An 18,182-nucleotide genomic window follows, 5' to 3' on the forward strand; every position below is an offset into this window, starting at 1 on the left:
CAGCACATTGTATATGTCTTCTATTACCTGCGTGACATTATTCAAATCCTAAAGTAAAGTAAAGTCCGCATTTGTAAAGCGCACAATCACCCGTAAGGGTCTCTAGGCGCTGGGGGCCGTCGGGAAGATTAAGCGAGCTATTGCCCAGAGTCACATGGTGCTGGGCTAACCTGCCGCCGGAGCCGGGGATCGAACCGTGGTCCCCAGATTCCAGCGTCAGTCTCCCTGGCCGCGGCGCCACACCTCTTCCTGACTTTAATACTTACAACTAACAAGAGTCATCACAATGTAACACTCAGCATGTTTGTACACCAGGTTGTCGGCCATTCCTTAAGGTCCATATCATACCAGTCAGTACATCCAGTACATAATGATGTCATAGACGGTCCCGGAAATCCAGCAAACCATCACCCCCTGATCTATTCATCCTCCCCTTCTGAGTCCAGGTCCTCTCCCTCAGGCAGGGGTTCACAGAGTTCTCCCCTATACATATTCCATGCCGCCCACACCTTGTTCCACTTGCGGGGGCACGCTCTGAGCACGTACACCACCCTCTCCGTTACCATAAGCACGTCCATGTTTTTAGCCCACCTGCTCGTTGTTGGAATTTCTGGTGCCCCCCACTTCTGTGCGATATCTCGTTTCGCTACTGTAATGGCTAGTGTGGCCCATATCAACCCGTATCTATTCAGATCATTGGGGTCCCAAATGTTTAATAAGCATTTGCGAGGTTCAGGTAGTACTGAGATCTTAAGTGTTTGCGAGACAGTGCGCATAACCTGCTTCCAGAATTCCTGTATTTTGGGGCATTCCCACAATGTATGAAATAGTGTCCCCTCCTCCCCGCAACCTCTAAGGCAAAAGGGATGGGGTGCTCTATGTATTTTGTGAAGTAGCGTCCTAGTGTAGTAAATGCGGTGCAACATTTTTTATTGTACTAACCTAAATTTAGCTGAAATGCCTACTTCTCTCGGGGAGGCCAAAGCTTCATTCCATTCTGACTCGTCTACTCCGCCCAGTTCACTAACCCATTTCTCTTGTAGTTTCAATGTGGGATCTACCAGGTTGTTAACCAGCTTTTTATATGTGAGGGAGGTTGCACTCTGTTGCATAAAGTCAGTCAGTAGTCTATCCTCCAGCGGAGAGGATTCTGGTATGTCAGTGCCAGTTGGGATCGCCTGTAGTAGTGCGTGCCGAATTTGTACATATCTAAACGTTTCAGTGGGGCTCATGCCATACTGCTGTTGGAGCTGTGGAAAGGAAATCACCGTTCCTTTGTCCCATAGGTCCCCTACTCTGGAGATTCCTATGCAGTCCCATTGTGTAAACCCCTTACAGGATCTGAGGTTCCCCAGAGACTTCGTGTCCCAAAGCGGTGTCAGTTTGGTGATTTTTCCCGACCAGCCCAACCGCATCAGTGCGATATGCCACAGGGTTGCCGTGTGCTGTCTCGGGCCCACCAGTTTTTTGACGTGCGTCTTGTTGTAAAGTACCCTGAGCATGCCTTCAGTCCCCAGCTGTGACCAGTCCACCTTGTGTGCCGGGTCGTTTCTCGGGGCGTGTATCCACTGGTTAATTGTTTTAAGCTGGGCTGCCCAATAGTACAGTTGAACGTTAGGTAGAGCAATTCCCCCTTCATACCAACTTTTTACTAGCTTGTCATAAGCTATACGTGCCGGGCCATTATTCCACAGCAGGTTCGAGACTAATGCTGCTATTTGTTTGAAGTATCTTGGCGCGACAAGATATGGGGTGTTTTCTAACACGTATAGGAATCGGGGGAGCGCCATCATCTTATATAAAGCTGCTCTCCCGAGGAGGGTAAGCGGCAGGGTTGCCCAGTGTTTAATGTCTGCACGTAGGCGCTCCAGAGGCGGTTTCTAGTTGTTGTCGAAAAAGATCGTGTCATTACTTGTAACGTTGATGTCCAGATATTTGAAGGAGTGTGACGTCACTGCCAGGGGGCAGTCCGCATGAAGCCACGGTTCCGGACCCTTTAGTACATAAATCACCGATTTGGACCAGTTTAGGGTATAACCTGAAGATATCCCGTGCGTATTACAGAGATGTAGCAGGGCTGGGATCCCGTTGTCAGGGTCAACCATGTAGATGAGCATATCATCTGCGTATAAGGAGAGTCTGTCTTCCCATCCATCCTCCCATGCGATGCCCTTAAGCAAGGGCGTTGTTCTAATCAGGATGGCCAGGGGTTCCAGCACCAGTGCGAAAAGCAAGGGCGACAGTGGGCACCCTTGCCTAGTCCCCCGTCCCAGCGGGAATGTGTGCGAGATGTGCCCGTTCGCTACCACTTGCGCCACCGGTTTTGTGTAAAGTAGACGTATCCATGCGATATATTTGGGTCCAAACCCCATACGCGTTAGGACCGCGAAAAGGTATTCCCATTCTACCAGATCGAAAGCCATTTTGGCATCAAGGGAGATAATTACCGCCTTTTCGGAGAGAAGGTGTGCACGCGCCAAGACCCCATGGACCCGCCTGAGACTCAATGCCGTACTTCTGTGAGGCATAAAACCCGACTGGTCAGGATGGATCAGCGTCTGCAGGTGTTGTCAGACGGCTATCCAGTAATTTTGCCAGAACCTTGGCCTCCACGTTCAGCAGGGAGATTGGGCGGTATGAGGTGCATTCGGTCGGAGGCTTACCCGGCTTCGGTATAGCCACAATCGTGGCTGTACGCTGGTCCAGCGGTAACTCCGCCTTATCCCGGCTGTCCATATACATGTCTAGGAGCGGTTTACTGAGAACGGGCGCCATTGATTTGTACCATTCCACGGGCAATCCATTTGGGCCCAGCGCTTTACCCGACTGTAGCGCCTGTATCGCCAACTGAATTTCGTCTTCTGTCGGGTCAGCCTCTAGTTCTTGCTACCTGTGGGAGCTTGGGGATATCAATGGATTCAAGTGAGAGTGACGCCGCCGAGGCGGTAACGCCGTGTTCCGGGGTATATATTTCTTGAAAATATTGCACCAGGGTGCGCACTATTTCTTCTGGATGGGTCTGTAACTGTCCATCATGCGTGTGGAGTCTTTGTATCCCTCTATTGCTTCCCCCTCTCTTGTCTAACCACGCCAGCATTTTTCCGGCTTTATCGCCCACATCATAAATTCTATGCGCTGTGCTTGCAATATAGCCTTGGACCGACGTTTTAAGGTGGGCCTGGTATTGCTGCTGTCGCAGTTGTAGTAAGTGCGCTGTTTCCTGGGTTGGATTTGCCATGTGAGTGGTGTTCGCGTTTTGAAGTGTCAGCTCAAGCTCTGTGAGGTCTCGATGGGATTCTCGTTTATGTCCCGTGACCGCTGCAATTGCTTCCCCCCGAAGGACCGTTTTGTACGCCTCCCACAGGACTGCCGGAGAGGAAACCGTACCAGTGTTTTCTGCAAAGTAGTGTGAGGTTGCCAACTTAAGTTTTTTCCTGATCTGAGGGATTTTTAAATAGTTCGGGTATATTGGATAGAGCCTGGCGCATTTTTTCTCCTTGGTGGTGAGTGTGAGAGATATGGGTGAATGGTCAGATATGCCCCATGGCAGGATCTCCATCTTGTCTATCTTCCCCAGTCCAACCCCTAGGAACAGAAAATAGTCTATACGTGACATGCTATTGTGTGCCGCAGAGTAGAATGTGTACTGTGTTGCTGTGGGGTGTAATTGCCTCCACACGTCTGTCAAGCCCATTGCTTCTAGAAAGCCAGGGAGTGTTGCAGTACCTCGGGGGCGGTCCCTGACGGGGTAGGTATCTAACGTGGGATCGATAATAGCATTGAGGTCCCCTCCTATGATTGTGTCTCCCGCTGGGAGGTCCAAGAGAAATTTACCTAGGGCAGGCAAAGCAATGGAATGAAGTGCCGGGGGGACGTATACGGACACCACATTGAGGGGCCTCCCCTCCCATTGACCGATCAGTGCTGCAAAACGACCCTGGTCATCCGTCTCGCGGTGTTTTACCATAAAGGGTGACGACTTTTTCATAAGTATCCCTACCCCCCTGGAGCCTGTCGTGAATTCTGCATTCACTGCCATTACATATCCGCGCCTGTCAAGCGCTTTACAGGTTGTTCCGGAGAGGTGCGTTTCTTGGAGCATCACTAGGTCAGGGCTTTGGCGCTTAATGGCTTGCAGGATCAAACCCCTCTTTATTTTATCCCCCGGACATTCCAAGTGAGCAGGCGCAGTGGGGGTACATTTATCGTTGGAGGGGCGCCCTCAGTGGGTGCATTGTGGAACCTCTGGGCCATTGGATCGTCTGGTCAGTGGTTTGAGTGGCATGCTACTGGACTTAACGTGGGTTTGGCGTTCCGGGACAGTGCAAAGGAATAGCCTTGTGTCTGGTGCAGTTGTGTACTTTGTGGCGTATGTGATGACTAAGAACAGTAACGTGAACTGTAAAACTCCCCTCCCTACCCCCCTCCCTGCTCCCCTGCTCCACGGACATACCCCCGCCCGCATCCCAAACTTCGCAGAGTGCTTTAACCCATTCCCAACTATCTTACTTGCTCGTGGGGTTGGTGAGTCCCCTACAGGCACCGGCTCTTCCCACCCTACTCCGCTTCACCAGGCCCAAGTTCCATTGCAACGCATACGGCCCTTCCCGCCTTCATACTGTCTTCATACTGTCTTCAGACTGGGGCCTGTTGTCCAGAGTCAATCGGGTTCTGATCTATGTCAGACTCTGCAGCCGTTGTGCCGTCTCGTTGTCCCAGGTGGTCGGTCCGCCCTTCTGTGTGGTTGCCGCTGTTCCGGTTTGATCGGTCCCTGTGTGGACGGTGAGGTTGTCCCACTTGTCTCCAGCCGTCAAGCCAGTCCTGGGCCACTTCCGGCTTGTCAAAAAACCACGTCTTTCCATCGGCTTTAATCCGCAATTTGGCAGGGAATAACATTAAGTACGGCAGTTCCCTGTCTCGCAACGCCTTCTTAACCTCGTTGAACGATTTCCGGCGTCTGGCCACTTCTGCCGTATAATCCGGAAAGAAGGCCAGGTTGAGTTCTGGAGTTTGATGGGCGGCGAGACTCTTGCCGCTTGTAGAATTGCATCCCTGTCTCTAAAATTGAACAGTCTGGCCAACACAGGCCGTGGCGTTGCTCCTGGTTTGGGCGTGCCGCCAGGCACCCTATGGGCCCTTTCTACTGAGAAGAAGTGCGACAGTCCCTTAGGTTGCAGTTTATTTTTGATGAGATCCTCAACGTAGAGGTCCATTGCCCTCTTCCCTTCTGTCTCCGGAAGGCCAAGTATGCGTATGTTATTTCTTCGAGAACGCCCTTCTTGGTCGTCCAGTTTGTCCTGCAGCTGCTTGGTGACCTTTTCCAAACGTTCCATAGCTATCTGCAGTTCCGAGGTGTCCTCCACAAGAGACTTTGTGACCACCTCCACCTGCGACACCCTTTCAGCCATTTTTTGGAAGTCCGCTCGCAGTAGAGTCACCTCAGAGGAGATGGAGCCCACTGTCGTTCGCACTTCAGAGAGGGTTTTCATAATGTCCTCCAATGTAACCTTCTTGGTCCCCTCCGTGTCTTGAGTAGTGCCCGTTGAATTGCGCCCATTGACCTGCGATTGTCCATGTTGGCTATAGGCGAATTTATCCAGTTTGGCCTGCGTTGACCCACTCCTGGTTCCTTTGCCGGCCATGGCTCGCTGGAGCTAGTTACAGTTCCTAGTTTCAAGGAGGATTTCTGGCACTGTAGTGCTAGCTGTTGGTCGTGCTCGTCGTAGGCCAGGGAGGGGCAGCGCACCGCGATCCCAGTAGCCCCGTGGGTGCAGGTGTGCACTGCACTACGGAAGTCTGTATTGCCTTTCAATTGGTGAGTTCTCACCAACGTGGCCGCTGCGGAAAATCACTTAAGATGGAGTCGCTTGTGTGACTCGGCCACACCACCAGGCGTGTGCGACGGTTACTGTGCGTGTCTTTAGGGCTTGCACCGGTATGCAGTCTGAAAGTCTGTGCGTGGTGCTTGCGATCCCCAGTGCTGCCCCTTGTATACGTTTGTCACGCAGTGTCGCAATAAGGCCTGAATTGCGTTGCAGCGGTGACAACCCCGGTGTGCGCCGAGCCTTTTGAGTTAATGTCAGCCCCTTACAGACCCAGCAGATCCTGAGGGCGCGCCGCGTTGGTCAGTGTCGGCTCATCAGTTTGGCCACCCACTGTGCTAGGCTGGTGTGGGCCTGGCAGGTGGGTCAGGGAGTAGAGACACACCTGTCGGTTGTTGTAAAGCAGGCTTTATTGGAATACCCCGTTTAGCGTTTAACATTAGGGTCCTTCTTGTCCTGAAAGTTAGTCTCTCTTTTGCGAATTGACTCGGATCTGTTTTGGCGGTGGTAGGTATCCCCTCTGAGCTGTCGCGGTGCGTCTCTTCTCTGGGCTGTCCTGACGAGGCGTCTTCTCCACAGGCTCAGGGTTCTCCAGGAAAGAGAAGACCAACAGAAACGGGGCCGTTAGTGTTATTGTCCTCGGGGGGGGGGGGGGAGGGGGGGGGGTTCGTGCACCTTGGGACCGTGTGGTGTGAGAGGGGTGCACCCGGTGAGGCTGTACACTCAGCACAAGTGTGAGATAGTGAGTACAGAAAGTGAGGGGTATACGCGGGGTAAAGAAATACGAGGAGGGGAGGACTATGGACAGAAAGGGGCTATTTACACTATCTACACGCGCTTGCTTCCCACCCAGGCCGCCATACGCTGCCGTACCTGAGTGAGCCACATTCCTCGCCCGGGAGTGTGGCACGGCGGCTCGCGATGTCGTTGGCCTCCTGGCTTTCCTTAGGACCCTTCTCCGCTTTCCTCGATCTCTTCCTCCGTTATCCGCCTGATTTCTTCGCTCCGTCCTCCTCTCCGCATTCGACTCCGCTCCTCTCCTGCTCCACCGGGGTGTCGTCACCCGCTCTGAACCAGACTTCCTGGGTTTGTCCATTCCCGCTGGGCTGACGTGGTCCGGAGGTTGGGCCTCCTCCTCAGAAAACGCCCAGTTAAAGGGACCGGGTTCTTTTTCCTCAGGTCCGTCCTGTTCGATTTCCCAAGGAGACGTCTGTAACGAAGGAGGCATCACAGGGTCAGTTCTGGGGGTCCACCACTCCTTGTCACAGCTGGTCTGCCCGGTGAGGGATTCGCAGAGGCAGCAAAACTGTCTTGGGGATCTTTCGCTGCCCAATTTCCAGGCTGTGACTGTCGTTGCACCTGCCACCCTCTCGGCCGTCGCCGGCCCTTCCGAAAGCACCCCTTCGTCGTCTATGGAGTTTACGGGACCCCGGGGGCACCAGCACGCATCTTTGATTGCCGGTCCTCCGCTCAGAGTCCCGCGCCGCCGCTGGAGGCGAAAGGGGGAGTTCCGCTGGTACCCGGTATGTAAGCGCTGTCCCTGTCTTGCGCCAGCCTCCTCCGGGTCAGTACATGTTTACGCGGGGTGCCGCCGGCAGTCCGGTCTCTCTCGCTATCGTGCCGTCGTCACAGCCCGCATACCTGTTCCATGGGCTCCGGTAGGCGTTCCTGCCTGTCCACGTTCCTGTGGTGCCCCAGAGGCTTATTTCGTTCCGTGTGGTGCTCCCGCTGCGCCTATCTGGTCCGGGGGAGCGGGAGGTGTGTCCGCGAGTAGGCCGACCAGCCCTCACTTCCGTCAGGGTTCAGCTGCCACTTGAGGTCGGTGCTGTATTTCCGTTTTAGGCCCCAACGGCCGCAGAGTGCGCCAATGCTGTTCCCGGTCCTCGTTTTCCACCTGGACTGGGTCGGACGGCGTCGCTCCGGTTTCAGACCTGGTAGCCGCTTCTTCGGGTGGGAATTATGACGGATCTGTGTATCGGATTTCAAAAAAGGCCGTGTCGCCTCAGGGAGCTCTCACATCACGCCGCCGCCATGCTTGGCTGCTAGCCACGCCCCCCAAATGTACAGTTTTTAAACACAGCCTTGTCAACAAAAATGTCCTCCTTTCGTTTAAGTCAGTTTGCAGGTACAGGGCAGGCTCTCTCTGTGGTTGTGGTAGGCGCTCGGGCTGACCAGTCACTCTACATATAGAGCCTACCCGGACATAACTTTGATAAAAAGTGACTCTATAGTAACAGATTAAACATGTTTTAACATATCAGGGTTTGAATAATATTCTGGGACACCCATTTTAACAAAACTCATTTTAAGATGCCTAATCCACGGTATGTCTAAAATATTGTCCAGCTTCATACAGTCTGTCAATATTATTTTGCAGAGGGCAGCCTCTGGGTTCTGCCAAGTTTTTTTAACTAGAGCAACAGTGGTTGAATCATTATGTAGTCTTTCAAATAACTCATGCCAACTTCCTCATGACGGAAAGAGACAGCAGGACTATGAGGCACTGAAAGAAGTCTTCTTAGAAACTTATTCTCTGCTACTTGGAGTGATTTACAATTTACGTGTCCCCACACCCCTAAAGTCACTACAGAAAGACTTTTACTCTTTATATATATACATAAAATCTCCTTGGTTGTTTTATGTCCCAATCTTTTAGCGAATCTAAAAATGGCATCAATAGATTTCTGAAATTGCATGATTCTAATATTTAAAGCATGTTTCCAACTAAAATCAGCATCAAATGGCACCCCCCAAGTAGGTAAAATATGGAACTTTCTCAATTTCTTCGCCCACCCAGTAAAAATGTTCCTGATTTGGCTTTCTTGGGCCACATTTCATGATGACAGATTTTGTGTGATTTTACTTTTAGCCCTAGGTTGTTCATAAAATCAATAAATAAATCTAAAAACAGTATATAGGAGAACGGGTATTTGGCACATATTACATTTTGGAATATCTTTTTCCCAACTTACATAGTTGGTCTCCCAACTCATTAATGTATAATAGAAAAAGAAATGGAGCCAGGACATCGTCCTGTATTACTCCTATATCTGAGGGGAATCCTTCAGTCAAATCTCCCTGATTGTTGTAACGTACTGAGGCTGAGGTGTATTCATGTAGCCTACTGAGCAGGGAGATGATTGCTTCATCGATCCCCATTTTAAAACACTATGGACCACAGTTGACTGATTCACTGTGTCAAAGGCACAGTGAATCTTATTAGGTCCATAAACGCCAAATGAACAAAGCCATTTTGTGCTTTAGTATACTTTTGAACAATTAAAGCCAGTTTTAGAGATTGTTCTACTGTTCCAAGTCCTGGGCGAAATCCAAATTGATAGAATGTAAGCGCCTGTGTTCCAGTGTCCAAAGTTCTAATTTAGCCAAAATGACCCTGCCCAATATTTCAAATGAACTATCGAGCAGGGAGATTGGGTGATAACAATGACGTTTGGTTTTACCCCCTTTTTAAAAATCTGTAAATAATGGCTTTTTTTCCAGGTCTGGACTAAGGGGCCCACTATTGCAGCTTTTAAAACATTTGTGATCAATGGGCCTCAAGTCTGGCAAATACTTGTAAAGGTCCACATGAATTTTTTCGGGCCCCAGGGCTTTCTCTGGGCGACTATTTTCTATGGCTAATAGTACCTCACTCACCTCTATTGAGTCACTTAAGGCACAGATAGATCATATATAACAAAAGGTTTCTATGACCGGCAGTGGGCTAGCAAGGCTTGTGATTATTCCTTGAGGTGGGTTGTCACCCACCCAAATTATAACCCAATTTCTTACAGCCTCCTGCAACGTGACCCTGCGGAATGACGTCTGATGTCATCCAGCCCCACATGTGCACACTCATTGATGTAGGATGCACTGTATAGTTCCGTGCTTGCTGGACTTCCAAGGAAGTGCACGCACAGCACTGAAATAAAGGTAGGCTTAAAGTACTAGAGAAAATGTGTGAAGTAACCACATTCAAGATTAGTTGCCCACAAATCAGAGCTCAGTCGACTTCTTGATTTCACTTACCACACCAATGAATCCACCTCTGACGAAGTACAGAAGAGCACACATGGGTTTGCGGATTGGGTCTCACCTTCTCGCCAAAATTGTTGTGGTCCACTGAGGTAAAGATGAGAAGGTACTGCAACGCCTTATTTTTATAAGAACCAAGGCCAGCACACCACAAGCGCTGCTATTACTACTGTACCATGCAGTCAACTACCTTTAGAGGTGTATTCTAAAGGCAACCCTGGAGGGCTCTAGAATGCAGCCACAAAACCGTGCCCATTCAGCAACCTCTGCGCGGCCATGGGCACGGCCTATTTCGACCCTATGGATGTCCCCCCGGCAACCTCCGCCTCCTAACCCTCATAGTCAGGCCCTTCAAGATCATGGTGGGGCAGTTGGTGGCAGGATCCACCATCACTCCCCCACTGGCAAAACATCACGTGGGACAGGTGGGTTCTTCGGATAGTCCAAAGGGGCTACTCCCTCCCCTTCAAAACTAACCATCTCTCCATGCTTCCAACTTACGATTGGCTGACTGAGGATCACTTGATTTTGCTTCAGGAGGAAGTCATGACTTTTTGACCAAGGGAGCCATACAGTGTGTTCGGCGCTGGAAGTAGGCTGTGGTTATTTCTGTTACTTTCTGGTCCCGAAAAAGGACAAGGGCCTTCGTGCTTTCTTCTATCTCCGAGCCCTCAACTACTTCCTCAAAAAGGAAAAGTTCAAGATGCTCAAACTGGTTCAGGTCTTGTCTGCCCCGGACCCAGGTTACTGGATGATACCGTTGGGTCTGCAGGACACTTATTTTCACATGTGGCGATCAAGCAAGGAACGCACAATACACAATGAAAGACTAAGGGGCCCATTAGATGTCGGTCGGTAGCCACCGCCGGCCTGGCGGGGGCAATCTGCCTGACATCCTCACCAGAATTCCCCCACGCCATATTAGAATGGCGGGGGGGGGGGACCGCGGCAGACGGAAAGAACGTCCGCCGCTTTTCCGCCCCGGTTGCATGGCGACCGGAGCGGAAAGGGTTTATATGGTGGTGTCTGTCGGACACCGCCTGCCATATTAGGATGCCTCATTACTAATGCCTTTCCATGACAGCAATGCTGCCACGGAAAGGCATGCGGTCTTCACTCTGGGGGCCCCCTGTGGGCCCCCAGAGTGAAGGAGGGGTGAAGGAGGGGGTGGGGCTGCACCGCGCGGTGCCTGCGCTTTGTTTATGCAAATGCTGAAATGCATTTCTAGCATTGTGACGGGCGGTGCTGAGAGCACCGCCCGCCACAATGCTAGAAATGCAGGATGTGCCTGCCACTGTGGTGGGCACATCCTAATGACCCCCGCCCTTATGGCGGGCGGTCCCAATCCCCCTATGATGACGGGCGGACAAAGTCCGCCCGTCATCCTAATGGACCCCTAAGTTAGGTGAAGAATCAATAGATAGAAAGAATATGCTGTTAAGTGTCCTTGCATGCTTTCCAATGACTGAAAAACGATGTACCCCTGCCATCATGTGGCAAAAACTTTCTGAGTAAATGCACTTTAAATCTACCAATAGATTTTCAGGTCTCGCCTATGCAGCGCTTGCGCTGTCTCTTCGAGACGTGTTGTATTCAGAATTTGGCTTAAAGCTCTGCCCATGTTCCGCCCATGTTTTTAATGGGCTCCTTTGATTGTCTTTCGGAATGCTTTTTTTTCTTGGACTAACTTCTTTTAGTCCTTCCTTTTCTACTATTGGAATCTCCCATAAAGACTGCCCATATAACATGTGACAATACTCTGTAGTTTCATTTTCAGTTTCACAGCACTCTTTTGTTAATGATTTCGTTGTCAAAGCTGCTGTTCCAGGCACAACAGCTATGCACTTTCCCGACATGTTGGTCCTGTAACTAAAGTGGTGTGTTTCATTTGTTTGTGCTCCTTAGCATTCCCTGCTTACTTAGAGTGCTGCATTAATATATATTTTTTTTGCAGCGCTTTTACTTTTTTTTGTGCACTGCTTGCCGTATTGATGCTAGAAAACATATTTTTTCTTCGCGCTTTCACTTAAACAATGCAGACCCTTTAACTGGCAGTACAAAGTATCCCATTGGGCCAGAGATCTCCTTCATCAGCATGCGATCACCATAATACAGACCACCTCCTCATCGCACAGCATCCGTCGTGACAGCATCTTTAACACATCTCTTGTTCGCAATCTCACTTCTTCGTAGAAGCCTATTTATTCTCATGTGTAAGTTGTGCTTTTGTGGCACTAGCATTTCAGCAAAACAGCTGCTCGGTTTAATAACAAGCGTATTCAATGCAATAGGCGTCGTATTAATGAAAGTTTGAGCTATTGGCTTTGAAAATGACTGTTGGTTAGATTTTTTTTTCCCATGAAAAAATATCCCAGCAGTAGCATACATATGCAATAGATCCACAAAGAAATAAAAGGGTGCCGTACCACAGGTTGTTACTAGGCGTCCCGGTAGAGTTGTAATGAGACCTTTATTAGCCACATAAGGTACTGCACCCTTAATGCAATTGTAGACCGAAAGATTGCTAGTGAGCATACGTTTCCTTCTGTTTTGATAGGAAGTGCGATTCTTGTTGTCTGGTGTTTTAAAAATGCAACATTGCTGTTTATTTAGCTAAATAAACAACAATGGTTAATTTTTTTTAAACTCAAGCTAACAAAAATCTTCCATTTAAAAAAAACTACTGCACCCTTTCGTTGCTTCATGGATTTTCTTTTATTGCTCATGCTACTTTGACAAAAAAATAATCTAACCAACATTGTTTGCCATGCCAAAAGCTCAAACTTTCACTAATGCTTGTTCTGTTTTGTGTTGAGGCTAAAAATGTGCCTTCGGTATGTTTGTCCAAACTCGCCTATATTTAACATGCTGCCTTTTATAACATCCCGTCTTATTAATCACAAGACGCTTTTCTACAATTTACAGGATGTAGAGGATTTCAAAGAGAAAAGTTAGCCAGCATGCAATGAAACTTTCTTTCCTTAGAGAATCTTGTTTAATATGGTCTCTGTTTTTTGCATGTGGTAAGTAAAGAGTTTGTTCAGTGTTAAGTTCAGAAATGTTTTTTGTGTTGGTATGAAGTGAATGCGTTTGATGTAAGAAGATGTTAATGATTTGTGTGTATGGTTTGTGAGTGCCCAAACTAAAATTCTGTACAATATTCTTAAGAGGCGTTCAGCCAACCCTCTTCATTCGTTGCCCTTTTATTGGGTCATACAGCATGGGGCAACGGTTCAGCTAACTTCAGCTATTTGCCATCTTCCCTGTGATTGTTAGCTTTCAGCCCTTTTACCAAAAGCACATATACATATATATACACACACGCACAGGTTTCCTTAAGTGTGAGGGACTACTATGCCAATGTGTGTTTTATGAAACTTAATCTGTGGTACGCACTTGACCCTAAGTAAATCAGTGATAGTTCAGGGCACGTTCCTTGCCAGTGCTCATATCCCGGTTTGCCTGGTTCAGTTTTTTGTTTTTCTCTGCAATGATCTGCTGCACTGTGATGTGTGACCAGCACAAACATTTTGCCTACGAGGGGGTTCACTCCTTTGTATTCTTTCTGCAGAGCTTGTACAAAGGGTTTCCTTTCTTTCTTTTGCAGGTGTTCCATATAAACAACTGACTGTAGGTGTTCCAAAAGAAATTTTCCAGAATGAGAAGAGAGTGGCTTTGTCACCAGCTGGGGTCCAGGCACTGATTAAACAGGGCTTTAATGTTGTGGTTGAAAGTGGAGCAGGTGAAAACTCAAAATTTTCTGATGACCACTACAAGGAGGCGGGTGCCAAGATCCTAGGGACCAAAGAAGTGCTGGCATCTGACCTCGTTCTCAAAGTATGCTCTTTTCATTGTCCTGTGCTGTTGATGTAAATGCTTTAATAAAAAAAAAAAAAAAAAAAAAAATCAACATTGTAAGAAACAACATATTTGACAGTAATTAGTACAGTTGTGCATTCAAGCAGTACAGACAACGTCTATACTATCACTGAATGGGTTTCAAAATGATTAGACCTTATACAGTCCTTCATTATACATGGGTTTAAAACGTTGCGGTATCCATAATGGGCACAAAAAGATAAAACATAACCCGAAACAAACAATGTGAAAACAGTTTCAACTGTGCAGATGTAATAGTGTGACTACCCGAAACCTCAATGTGGTATGTCGGGTGGGATGGAAAGGGGAGGGGAAAGAATAGTGGTCCCCCAAGGGAGCCTCGCAGGACCTACTCTGCCACTACAATTAGGGGAAACTTGTGGGTGGGCGAGATGGAGCGCTCTGATCGTAGAGCCGTGAACTAAATCAGCACGGTAGAGCTGTTCAGGGAAGCGCGCCAGCAAATTTGGTCTCCACCACCTCCAAGTATCTGTCATCCTAGGGGGCAGACGGGGCAGAGCGTTCAATCACTTTATTGTGCAGTGCTCCCTGCTCTGCCACTATGCCAGCTCGTAGCTAGGATAGCCACAGTCCAATGGGGGGGATCGCAGTTGACTTCCAGCACATGGCTATTCTGCACTTGGCAAAGACCAACACTAAACCGATACATTTATTGACTGGTTTATGCGCTGCAGAGCGGGAGGTGTTACCCAAGAGATAATGAAGTCTGACTTTAAGGAGTGGTGTGTCCAAGGCCTCGGAGAGAATGTTGGTTATCTCGTCCCAGTATGGAACAAGCCATGTGGATAATGAGTGTTGTACCGATCTTATGCTGTATATCTGGTTATAAGCTTAAGTTCTAGTATTTGAGGAATACATGTTTCAATCTGAGCTGGCATCAGTAAATAACTTCCGAAATTTTATGGTAACTATGAAGATTCTCTTCAGTACGATTGAAGGTAGAGCCCATGCATGAATGTGTGTAATGCTGCAAAATATTCTTATTTCAGTGGAATAGAGTTGATGCTCATCAATTTCTATATTGGGGGAATTTTTATGTAGTTCAGGTGTTTTTATTTTATTCAGCCATTTCAGAAACGTCTAAAACCATTTTTAATGTGTGCAAATGGTACAGATGTTTAACCAACCACAGAAAGCTATAAATGGTTTAAAATATTATCATTATTTTTAAATATTGGAACGGGCTTCTTAAATGTGGGTGTATAATTTGCGTATCTTATTGGCGTTCTTTGTCTCGATTCCATAGGTGAGGGCACCCATATTGAACCCTGTACTCGGCGCCCATGAGGCAGACCTTTTGAAACCTGCAGCTACGCTTATTAGTTTCATCTATCCAGCTCAGAACCCAGAGCTGCTGAATAAACTGGCTGAACATCGAAGCACTGTCCTAGCCATGGATCAGGTACCCCGGGTCACCATCGCCCAAGGATATGATGCACTTAGCTCCATGGCCAACATTTCAGGGTATGGTTTGGCACTCTTGTATGTTATTGTCTGTGTTTTGAGCCCTTGGTTCCCCGAAAAATTTACTTTTGTATAAATGAGTATACATAAGAAAAGATGATCTTAAAGTAGAAGCAGTGGACCAGGACTCTAATTTACTAGCAAAGACGGTGTACAGCATGTAAATGAAAATGCCAGAGCTCTATGCAAATACACAACTTCCTTATCTAAAGTGGTTACCTTGAAGAAGAGAGTCCAGGAATGAACAGCATTTGTGAAAGCACAAAGTTAGCATGCACAAAGAGTTTAGTTCTGAATGCTGAATTGCTAAATGTACCTGCATTGTTGGTCCTGTTATATAGCTTTGTTAATTAATAGTTCTTTGGTAAGATTAAAGTACTTATGTGTTTCACTGGTGTACTGTTTGTGGAAAACTATCATTCAAAAATGAAGGAAACAGTGGTATTTGATCTTTTTAGTATTGGTATATGTTGCAGGTGCGTTCAAACAAGGTACTTTAAAGTGCAAAGAAGGATAGCCACAGTTGTTTGCAGAAATTGTTGGCTTTCGTGGTAAACCCAGGAATACCTCTGTTTCTGCAGTGATGCCTTAGTTCTCATACCCTTTTCCCACGCTCTTGCATAGACGCTGGTTGCATGCGTGCAATGCCCAAAGTTGAGCAGTCATTCCCGTACACACTCCACATCTTAACACTTCCAACATAGGCCTCAGTGCAGTCGCATACTTTCTGTCAATTCTCACAGTAAAAACTTAGGCTTTCGTATCTGCTCTACCAATCCAATTCAGCCATTTGCAACGAAGCTAAATGAAGTTAAGTGTGAGGGAGACAATTTATCTTACTGAAGCTGAACTGTTTTTCAGAATCCCTTTGTTATTATCCAGACTAAGATAATTTCCTATCTCCTACCCAATTCCTATCCACTCGGATCTGCCTAGCGGTACTTCTCTCACCCCAGGACGGTCCGGTCCGCACTACCATTTTGAGAATCACGTTTCCTGACCTCTGAACAGCAATGACTATAGAACTTTCCAGACCATATAACCTGTGATTTTAATCTAATACGTTATATGACGTTTTCCTGGTTCTCATAGTATGTTGCTATGCACCATTCAGACCACAATGCATTCGGTCTCTTTAATCCATACATTTGCGTCCAGCTCCCTATCAGATGTGAATCCTGTTTCACTGTATGCACTTAACACCAACCTGGAATTTGACAGTTGCAATTCCTATAAAATTGAATACCCGCCTAATCTAACAAAAAATGCCTCCAAGAACTTTAAACACAGATTTCTCAATATACACCCAGAAACCCTAATTTATGACCCCTACTTCTGCGCATCTAAAGGAATCTTAATAAATGATCTCATCTTCTACACAAAAAAGCTCAATGGAGGAATGCCCTCTACTAGATGCTCTTGATCTCTACGTCCAGGAAAACCCCACATAGCCTTAGACTGTCCGTATATCCCTTACCCACCTTCAATGCAAAAATAACCATCTCTATTTATAACAGTGGGATTATCCTCTTCCTGTCATCAGACCGCAACCTAGATCTTTCAGACAAATTCTTCCCTATCATCAAACATGCAGTATCTAATAAGTACTCATCCCCCACTCTAGATCATCCTAGATTTACACGCGATCCGCAGGCGCCCCAAATAGTGTCCTTGCATATCCTAGCCACTTTAAACGGTTCACCCTTATTGTCTCCACACTCCACCATAACAATCCGCCCACATAATACCAATTCTTCCACACCTCCTGATGGAACAGAGTAATTCCCACCGAATCACAAAACCAATACGCACCCATGCGTTAATGCTGCAATAAAGGTCACCAAGTCACCCAATGACTAAAATATCTTCACAACCCGGACTCCACCCCCAGTCTCCGAATCAAAGCCTAATACCTTCTCCAACCACACCCCCCACCATCTCTCTCAGACCAGTACCAACCCAACTACACAATTTAGAGCACCCCTCACCTCACGGCCCACTGCCTCAAACCACGGCCACCTGTTCCCACAACTCGATAGAATCAATCAATCACCTGTTTGTTAAGCGCGACTACTCACCCATAAGGGTCTCAAGGTGCTGGGGAGGAGGGGGGTGCAGGTTCCAGCCCATCAAGGAGGGGGTCTGTCGAAGTGCCAAGTTTTGAGGTTTCTGGTGAAGATAGGGATTGATGTTGTCTGTCTGAGGTGGAGCGGTAGGGCGTTCCAGGCTCTGGCCCTGAGGAAGGAGAAGGAGCGGCCTCCCAATCTGGTCGTTCAGGCGCGGGGAACCACGGCGTAGGAGAGCTCAACTGATCGTAGGTTTCTTTGGGGTGTGTGGAAATTGAGTCGGCTATGCTGGTCTGCTATGCTGGTCTGGTGGTGTGGAGGGCTTTGTGTGCGTGGGTGAGGTTCTTGAAGGTGATTCTAGTCTTGATGGGGAACCAGTAGAATGTGTGCAGGTGCTGGGAGATGTGGCAGTGTCTTGGCAGGTTGAGGACCAGTCTTGCAGTGGTTTTTGTTTATTCCGGTCTAGAGTGCGTTGTCTTAGTTGAATCTGCTGGTGACGAGGGTGTGAGCCATGTTTTTTCTGTGCTCGAGGGGGATCCATTTGAAGGTCTTGCGTAGGAGGCGGACGGTGTAGAAGCAGGAGGGTGCGACAGAGTTGAGCTGACTGTCCATGTTGAGCTCGGAGTCAAGGATGATTCCAAGGTTGCGTGCGTGGTCCTTGGGGGTGGGCGGGGGTCACCAGGTGTCGTTCCAGGCTTTGGGTTGTGGGCCCATGAGGAGTACTTCTGTTTTGTCGGTGTTGAGTTGTAGGCAGCTGCTTTTCATCCATTTGACAACCGCTTTCATGCCTTCCTGAAAGTTGTGTTTCGCTACGTTGGATAGGGAGAGAATGAGTTGAGTGTCGTCTGCCTATAAATGAAACCATGTTGAGTCTGTAGGTTCTGACGATGGGGCG

General features: G+C 48.1%; 1 protein-coding gene across 1 annotated transcript in view; it reads left to right on the top strand.

Annotated features, from left to right (window-relative positions):
- NNT (nicotinamide nucleotide transhydrogenase) overlaps positions 1-18,182 on the top strand; it is a 480,843-nt gene that overhangs the window by 65,041 nt on the left and 397,620 nt on the right. The window contains exons 3-4 of the mRNA XM_078675042.1: positions 13,465-13,694; positions 15,004-15,221. Coding sequence (XP_078531168.1) covers positions 13,465-13,694; positions 15,004-15,221 — 448 coding nt within the window. The remainder of the gene's footprint in view (positions 1-13,464; positions 13,695-15,003; positions 15,222-18,182) is intronic.

This window comes from Lissotriton helveticus, chromosome 2_1 (genome assembly GCF_964261635.1).
Source record: "Lissotriton helveticus chromosome 2_1, aLisHel1.1, whole genome shotgun sequence".
In the NCBI taxonomy this organism is placed as follows: domain Eukaryota; kingdom Metazoa; phylum Chordata; class Amphibia; order Caudata; family Salamandridae; genus Lissotriton; species Lissotriton helveticus.